The following is a 10,000-nucleotide window of genomic DNA, read 5'->3' on the forward strand; positions in this document are numbered from 1 at the left end:
AGCTACAATGTCCTTTAATATCTAATTCGCTCTACCTCGGAATTAATATATTTCTTTTTTATATATGCTTAACCGAAGGGGAATTTTTTGCTCGATAATAGATTGCCTGGACCAGGGCGCGAACCTATGGATCCTTTCAAACCCAGGAACGTCAGTGAAGCTTTTACCTACTACACCACCGCGAGAGGCTAAAAAGTTCATGTCGCCTCTCACCCTCATAATACCTTTCGCGCACAGGTAATTAGTGGTTTGGAGACAACATCAACCCACCTCGACTCCGGTAGTGTTTGTAGTGCTTTTTGACAGTAGGTAAAAGCTTCACTGACGTTCCTGGGTTTGAAAGGCTATTTCCCACAAACCAAGAATTTAAGAAGTTAAATTTTCTATGAAGACAAAACGTAAATATACCTAAAGTACATTGCCACTTAACACTGAATCAAGGAGGCCCTTAACTCAGGGAAATAATTAAAAGAGGAGCAATATCTGTCATCATAAAATGATATATGAAGGGGATTCTCTCTCTCTCTCTCTCTCTCTCTCTTAAAAAAAAAAATAAATACATTTCTAATTCAACAGGTAAATTAGATGCATTTCCTTGAAGACGGAATTATAAAAGCGAAGCATTTTCTTATGACACAAATAAAAAAAACAGTAGCACTTGCTGTTGAGACAAAAAAAAAAACATCTCTGATTACTTTAAGAACAACATGAGAGAAAGAGGTCTATGGTTTCATTTTGACTGGGAAAATACCACGCATATCCCACTGACTGATGGCTGAAGAAAAATGTGGAACAGAAGATGGTGAAGGTATCGTTTGCTTATAATGAAATTCCTCAAGAGTGCTTCATAAAGATGAATAGAAATGAAGAACTGAGAAAGATGAAGATATACGTATAATGAAAATAAATTTACCTGAACATTAAACCTATTTCCACGTAAACATTGAGACATTACATACAAACACAGACAGGGAAAAAAGTTTGCTTTTAACACGTCTGGGAGAAATTATGTTCTTCAAACAACAAAATATTTATTTTAAAAGATAATTTGTTGTTTATGAAGTCGGTCTCGTTTTCAGAATTAACTCAAACATAACCAAGTCATCATTGTAATTAATAATCCATTCATTCATTATACCAAAAATTCAGCATTACAAAACTTATTTATTGCACGGATTAATCAAACTGGAATGGTCCAGACATCGGACCTATTGGAATCCAAATTACCAGGAATTCCCGACAATGGGAATAACGATTCGGTTTTGTAATGCTGAGTTTTTTGGTATAATAAATGAATGGATTATTAATTACAATGATGACTTGGTTATGTCTGAGTTAATTCTGAAAACGAGACCGACTTCAGAAGAGAAGAATTTTTACAACAAATTAATTTTTAAAATAAATATTTTGTTGTTTGAAGAATATAATTTCTCCCAGACGTGTTAAAAGCAAACTTTTGTCAATCTCAAAAGAAAATGTTTATATTAACTAAAGCTTAAGGAAAAACTGCTGGTACGATCTCCAAAGCACAAATACTGATAGATAGGTAGAATAAATAGATAGACAGAAACATAAAATATTAGCCACCAAGTCCAGAAATGAACAGTAATGTAAGCAGTTCGTCATTCATACTCGCTGCTACAGAACTTGCGAAATGGATTTAGGAAGAAAGAATAATAATTGCGAGAATATGGACGTACTTGATTTGAACAAAATGCAACTCAGAGAATGTCAGTTAGTGAACTTCATTTTCCGCCAAAAATAAACAACACAGTAACCTAACTGGTTCCGTTATGGAGTGACCCAGTCAGTTAAAAAGAAAAAGAAAGATTTAGAACAACGGGCCTTCACAGATATGTGAAAAGAAAATACATTTGTTTTTACATTAAAAATTAGTCAATTTTCTGGGATTTCCTTTCTCTACTTACGAAGCTGATGGCAGGTGAAGCATCAGTTAATATTCTCTATTTTAGTTCTAGACCTAAAATCATTCATACCTAGAACTTCTCGAACTCACCAAACTTACCGAACAGTGTTACCTTTAGTGATACATAACCATATAATTACATTTGTATATACATAATAGACATAATTTTGTGTGTGTGTTTCTTAAACAACGCAGAAAGACACAGACAAACACGTGTGTAAAATATATATATATTATATATATATATATATATATCTATTATATATATATTATTGATATCATATTTTTTGGTGTGGTGTTTGTGATGTGTGTGTGTGTGTGTGTGTGTACGAGAGAGAGAGAGAGAACGACCGACAGAGAGAGACTGACGCCCCTGTAGGTGTATTGAAATACATTTAATTTAAAGAATTTTATTCATTTTTTATGTATCCAGTGAGGAAACTACATTTCAGACCAAAATAATATTTTTGACACCACAGACTGGGTCATCTTATGTAAATTCGAGACATATAGATTTAAAGAGGTACTTATCAAGAATGTTTTAGAAATGTGTATTAAAAATGCTTTAAATACAATTAATAATTTTCTAAATTCTGCCAATAGCTGAATTTTAGTGAATATTTAAAGTTAAGAGACAGACTTTGAGCGAGAGAAATCTCCTTCGCCATCAAAGGTCAAAAATTGAAGGAAAATTCCTTCCATTTGGTAAATAATATGAATCACCTTTCAACAGAAATATGGTTGTGTTTATAAGAGTCAAGATTTACGGAGAAATCGTAAACTACTAACTATATAAAACATAATTATGGTGGTTTAATAAGCAAGGGCACAGAGAATGTAAAGACCAGTGACGTCATGAAGTCCTGTCGGTGGAGACTCCGAGGATCCTTCTCGGGATTCAGAGTCTCCAGGAAGGACTTCAGCTTTTGAGGCTCCAAACTCGTTCAGGTGACTTCGTTTGCCAACATTTTTTTTTTTCGTTTTACACTTGTTCTGGTGTGTACATGTATGTGTATAGTATACATATAAGTGAATAGAGTTGCAAAATGAAAACAAATATTGGATAACGAGTCACCTTAGCGAGTTCGGAGCCTGGAAGGCTGGAGTCCTTCCTGGAGACTGAATCCTGAGAAGGATCCTCGGAGTCTCCACCGACAGGACTTCATGACGTCACTGGTCTGTACATCCTCTGTGCCGTTGCTTATTAAACCACCATAATTATGTTTTATATAGTTAGTAGTTTACGATTTCTCCGTAAATCTTGCCTCTTATAAACGCAACCATATTTCTGTTGTAAGGTGATTCATATTATTTACCAAATGGAAGGAATTTTCCTTCAATTTTTGACCTTTGATGGCGAAGGAGGTTTCTCTCTCTAAGTCTCTGTCACTCAACTTAAAAAATTAACTGAAAATCACCCATTGGCAGAATTTCAAAAATTTGTAATTGTATTTAAAGCATTCTTAATATAGATTTCTAAAATATTCATGATAACTATGTGTTTAATTTTATATCTCTCGAATTTACATAAGATGACCCAGTCTGTGGTTTCAAAAATATTATTTCCATTAGATCTCAAGTTACCCCAGCAGTGGCAAAAAATAATGAATAAAATTCTCTAAATTAACTGTGTTTTATTACACCTACTGGGGCGTCAATCTCTCTCTCTCCGTCGCGCGCTCTCTCGTACACACACACACACACACACACACCAAAAAAATCATATCAAATATATATATATATATATATATATGTATATATATAGTATACTATATGGTGGAAAACGTCCAAATTACTGAAAACAATTGCAGAAGGTAAGGAAATGAAAAAAATATAATGCATGTAAGACACTTTTTTAGATAGTAAACAAATTGACGTGTATCTTAATAATCAAGACTTCAAAAAAAATTAGAGCAATAGTAAAGAACAGATCATACGCCGATCATTAGAGCGATTCTCTCCCTCCTGATAATGCAAATTATCAACTGGTCTCATTTTTTAAATTGCTTCAATTTCCCTGTGGCTATTTCGATATTTTGATCTCATCTGGGACTATGGAGGCCTATTGGAATCCAAATTACCAGGAATTCACGACAATGGGAATAATGATTCGGTTTTGTAATGCTGAGTTTTTTGGTATAATGAATGAATGAATGGATTATTAGTTACAATGATGACTCGGTTATGTCTGAGTTAGTTCTGAAAACGAGACCGACAACAGAAGACAAGAATTTTTACAACCAATGATTGTTTTTAAAATCATTATTTTGTTGTTTGAAGAATATAATTCCTCCCAGACGTGTTAAATGTCAACTTTTGTTAATCTCAAAAGGAAATTTTTATATTAACAAATCCCTAAGGAAAAAACTGCTGGTACGATCTCCAAAGCACAAATACTGATAGATAAGTAGATTAAAATTTGCAGAAACATAAAATATTAACTACCAAGTCCAGAAATGAACAGTAAAGTAAACAGTTTGTCATTCAAACCCGCTGCTACAGAACGCTGGTGCTGATCCTATGTGACTTTATCATCTTCCTTTACTGCCAAAATATAAAGCTTCAACTGTAAATCTTGCAGCCTTATCACAGGACCCAAAGAGGTTACATAATTCTCGAATTTAACTTCAGCGAGGGATAAATGCCGTATAATGTGAAAAATAATTGTAATGCACATCAGAAAATTTTGAACATTCATGAAAGGAAAAGCTTTGCTTTAATCGAATGAACCAGTTAAGGCTTCTCTGCTTCTGACTTCCTTTTATTACGATTATTCAGTTTTTCTTTCTTATTTTGCAATTAGCGAATAGGAGAAAATGCAAGAGTATATTAAACAAATATCGCTATCAAAACGGTCTCCTGTATTTCAGTAGTAAGACGCGGAACCAAAATTGAGAAGTCATGACTGACGTCAAGTTTGAAGACAAAATGAGGAAGGTTAGATGCTTAAATCAAAATGAATTCCACTCCAAATGGAAAACAGCTTTTCGAATGTGATTTCAAATATCATGTAAACAACTCTGCTTCATGTTGCCATGATATTATAGTCTCTTGCAGAGGACTGGATTACAGTATCATCTTAGTGACACAGATTATAAAACTTGGTTGCCTCTGCCAGTAAAAATTTCATGAAGAGAGAGAGAGAGAGAGAGAAGCTTATTCAGTATATATAAAAATTATTTGTCACTTATGAAAGACTCCATTAAAATCAACGACAAAACATAAATCATCTTCATCTTATTCTTACTTATACTTCCCTATAATAAAAAAATGTCAAAGAACTTTAGAAATATTGAATATAAGATCATAATATCATATACGGTTCAACAGCTACTTGAAATAACCTTTCTTCTTCACTTCTCTTTAAGATGCTTCCAGATAAGTTGCATGAACCGACATCGAAGCATTGTATAAATTGGACAGTAACAGTGATATAGAAATTTCACAGTTTGTCGAGATAACTAATTGAGGTTTGAATCTATTAGACACTAAACCTCCAAATCTCGAGTGGGATTAGGACAAGGCCTTAAACTTCAGATCTATCACGTTCTGGCCACGAAAAAGCACTAATTTATTGGTGCCTCAGATGTGCAAGGAAGGTGTTACTGTGTTAGTTAATTGAAATTGTTTTGATGTTAACACAAGAACGAGGATCCAAAGTCAAAGGAAGCACAGGTGGAAAAGTTTGGAAATGGAGAAGATTCTCGTAAAAAAAAAAAAAAAAAAAAAAAAAAAAAAAAAAAAAAAAAAAAAAACTGAAACGGCATAAAGCTTCCATTTGTGAATATGTCAACTTCTTGTGGGCACCGTCGGAAGAAGCATGGAAAATCTCCTTAAGTCTGTGTTAAGGGAGACGTGGAGGATAAGAAGACAGAAAAATAGAGGAAGAAGACTCAAGCTTGACTTGTACAGGGTTGAATGCAGTCATTTCCACAGTGCAGTTCTGGTGTTTTAAAAAGCAATGAGTGAAAGAGGAGAAACAAATTTTAGTACGGGAGAAGTCTAGCAGACCCAAATTGATAAAATCAATTAAAAGTAGATGAAGGCATAAGAAACCTAACTACTATTTAATAGCCTGTATAGACCCCTAATGATAAACAAAATTAATTGCAGATAAAGGCAAAATAAATTATTAACTATTTAATAGCCTATATAGACCCCTAATGGAAAACATAATTAATAGCAGATGGAGGCAAAAGAAACCTAACTATTTAATAGCCTGTATAAACCCCTAATGTTAAAAAGATATTAATAGGAGATAAAGGTAAAATAAACTTTTAAATTTTAGCCTGTATAAGACTCGACTTCAAAGGCACATTAAGCTTTCTGAGACCACAGAAAAGTGTCATGGCTATGCCATCCATCAACCAGAAACCTTCCAACTAACACAACCCCCCCTTTAAAAAAAAAAAGTACTATATCCCCTCAAAACCTTTTCCAAAATCAGATTACTTCTCATCATTCAGGAGGTTCATGTAAGGTAGATTTTTTTTCAAATTTAAGTCAAAACTTTTTGCGTATCTATACTAACCACCTGACGACGAATACAGCAAAAACCGAGTCAAAATATGATATACATTCTGATTTTAGCGTAACAAAGGCATACCTGATAAGGATAAAGAAATGGATGAAAATATTATTATGAAAAAATTACGAGACGAAATATCAGAACATAATAACGATGAATTACTGAGAAAATGCTTCTACTATCAGGAAACATCTAATCTACAGGGTGTCCATAAAGTCCCACTACCATTCCGGGCAAGAAATACTTGTAATGGTACTGGGACTTTATGGACACCTGTATATCACTTACCCTTAACCCGGCGAGGTTGATAACGAAAGCATTCGGTGAGAAGCCGAATTCAATTCCGTTTACTCTCATCCTCCGGAACTTCGAGGCAAAGTTTAAGGGAAAAAAGTAAATAACTATCTGCTATTTAAAGAACACGCAAAGGAAATAAAAATATACAAAAATAACAAACAAAAAAATAGAAAAAAAATAGATAAATAAAAGTATACAAAAATAAATAAATAACAAAATAAAAAAACAAAATAAATAAATAAATAAAAAGATAAAAAAAAAAAAACAGAAATTCTCGTACGCTTCACCCGAAACGATAATTATGAATCTAAAATAGGTCTGGTGTTGAATTCGGAAAAATTAAAATCCCCCCAACAAGTTGGCCCTTTAAACGAAGTTTCTCTCTCTCTCTCTCTCTCTCTCTCTCTCTCTCTCTCTCTCTCTATGTTACTAATATGCTCCACAGCATTTATCAAGCAGAATCAAAATCATTCATTCATTCACGAAACAAAAGGCCCAACTCTGCCATCCTCATAAATGCGAGTTCCCAACATTCAACAGAAAAGCAAAATAAATTCACCCCCGTGGACAAAAGTTTTTTTTTTTTTCATTTTCTTCCCATTTTGCAAAATTTCGTTGAGGGGGGCGGCGCCCTTTCCAAGTTGATATAGGATTTGGAAATTTTGTGAGGAATGAAGAGGTGAATGGACCTGCCTTAATTATACTCTCTTTCAGTATTCGAAAATTTGTGTGTCCGGCAAAAACATTCATTGCATAAGACTGAGTAAATACCATAAATAAAGCTTGCATTATGCAATCCCCCAAAATTGGGCTTCGTCGGTTTCGTATATTTCAAAAATAGGTTTACTCAATCTGGTTTCCTGCGTGAATGTAACTCAGTAAAGTGTTTTGTCTAAGATGCCAGCTATAACTGTATTGTTTACGTATATGTGAAAATGATACATTTGTAATTGTTGTACACTACACTTTATACAATACGGAACATTATTCAAGTTACCTTTTTGGCTTCCGGGCACTGCACAGGTAAAGAGAGCTATTAAAGGTAATTCCTTCGATCTCTGAAATGTAACATTACCTTTCACGCAATCTGTCATTTTACCTGCCAAAGCAACCCGCTTCCCCACATCAATAAAGAACTATTTATTTGTTATTTTTTTTTTATGTTTTATTTATTATTTTTTAAGAAATACAAACACCAACTAAGGTACATCGTATGGAGTGGATTCACATGTGGGACATACTTCGATGCTATGATTCAATCAAGACCCCAGACACTGATATCAAGCACCGATTATCTCGGGACCGACAAGAAAATACTGACAAATTATAATACACTTTTTTTAACATAAACTACAACATTTTGGACTGAAAAGGGCAAGAGCGATATAGCATGCAAAGATCCCATGAAGCGAAAACTTCAGTGATACCAGCGTCAGCGAATTCCTTTATGTGTGCAGAGAGAGAGAGAGAGAGAGAGAGAGAGAGAGAGAGAGAGAGAGAGAGAGAGGGGGGGGACGGCGGGGAGAAAAATCCGTCGAAATAAAATTGTGGACATTTCCGGATGTTTCCTCGAGGTTCATCGAATGTCCTTTAACGCAAATCAGGACTTTGCTGAGTTTTGACTTGTAGGATTATGACTTGGAATATAAAAATAAATAAATAAATAAATAAATACATGACAAGGCCAAATGTCATAAAATAGTAATGAAAACCCAATATGCAACTGAGAAACACTGGAATATAATAGAAATTGAAAGGCAGACAGTAACTACTTTATGCGCCTATAACTCTACTGGTATAATCTATCTAGAGAGACTTTCTGCGCCAGAGGGCTGGTCATTCCCTTCAGAGGCCAAAGGTTTACCATGGATTGTTTAAATGCGATGAGCTCTTTAGACGACAACGAGAAACAAACTAAATATATTGCCCGAGAGAGAGAGAGAGAGAGAGAGAGAGAGAGAGAGAGAGAGAGAGAGGGGGGGGGTAATCCCTTTAAAGAGGACTTATTATAGGAAGTGTGATGCAAAATGAACAATAAATACAAAAAAGGCAGATAAGAACTCTTTCTACAATGAACACAATGAACAGAAAAAGATAAAAAAAAAATCAAGTCATAAAGGAACAATATTTGCCATATATGTACAAAATAACCCTTTTTATCAAACTCTTGTGGAATAGCCTTTACAATTACAGTTCCTTTTCACATAACAGTGTGGAGTGGATCATGCAAAAGAGATTCCACCAAAGATCATATTCCTCCCAAAAAAGCTGAACAAGCATTGAATGTCTTTAAGGTGAGATGTGATGCACATATGGGCATTAGTTTCCGTACTGGGTGTAAATTGTCCAACCCAGAACTATCTAACATTAGAAATCATGGGAAATTTTGTAAAAATAGTATAAACTATAAGGATTTTAAGATATTGTTATCAAGTCCATACGCACATCACCTTCCAATTTTAGAATCTCTAGCTATAAAGAAACTAGTTCCAACCTTGAACAACCACTCTTCATCTGTTCCCTTGTACATAGCTTAAACCAGGCCCTTCTTCTTGTTTAATTTCGATGCGTTTCCCATACAGCAACAGAACGTCGTTGAGACAAGGTGTCTTTTTTAACTATTTCTAATTTTAATAATGCCTTAGTGCCTTGCCTTAGTTATTTTTTTTATATTTCGCTTTATTTTATTTCATTTTGTAGAGTAACTTGTATTTCAATGTTGTGAATTTCCTTGTATTACTTTATTCAATGTGTTGTTTTTTTATGCCAACAAAAAATAATTTAATGCTGTATTGTATATCAGTTTTTTAACTTATATTTTGCCTGGATGATGAGACATTTGTCTCGAAACGTCGCAATGTGAATAAAGTTACATATGTTTAATGCTGTCTTCTTCAACGCCTTCTGATTTATATATATATATTATATATATATATATATATATATATATATATATATATATATATAGTATATATAGTATGTGTGTTTATGTAAAAGTATATAAAATTTTAACAAGAATTTTGCGTATACTGAATATTGATGTTGTCAGCAGACGTGCCAATTCTGGTGTGCTCATTCGACGTGTCTTTTGTCACGAAGTAGAAGTAATGGGGACCTTGCTGCTGAATCGTGTATGGTTCCTGGAGGAAAAAAAGATGTTAGATAATTTACAAAGATTGCCCACTACAATACCTGGGTCATTGATGTTGTTTGAAAATGGGAACCTATACTTACAGACAGGCCGTTGT

At 33.9% G+C, this 10,000-nt stretch overlaps 1 protein-coding gene across 1 annotated transcript in view; it reads right to left on the reverse strand.

Annotated features, from left to right (window-relative positions):
* Positions 1 to 9,760: 9,760 nt before the first annotated feature.
* LOC135215742 (uncharacterized) overlaps positions 9,761 to 10,000 on the reverse strand; it is a 32,614-nt gene continuing 32,374 nt past the window's right edge. Inside the window, exon 8 of the mRNA XM_064250697.1 lies at positions 9,761 to 9,892. Within this exon, the coding sequence (XP_064106767.1) occupies positions 9,761 to 9,892 (132 nt within the window). The remainder of the gene's footprint in view (positions 9,893 to 10,000) is intronic.

The sequence above is a fragment of the Macrobrachium nipponense genome, chromosome 5, assembly GCF_015104395.2.
Source record: "Macrobrachium nipponense isolate FS-2020 chromosome 5, ASM1510439v2, whole genome shotgun sequence".
NCBI lineage: Eukaryota > Metazoa > Arthropoda > Malacostraca > Decapoda > Palaemonidae > Macrobrachium > Macrobrachium nipponense.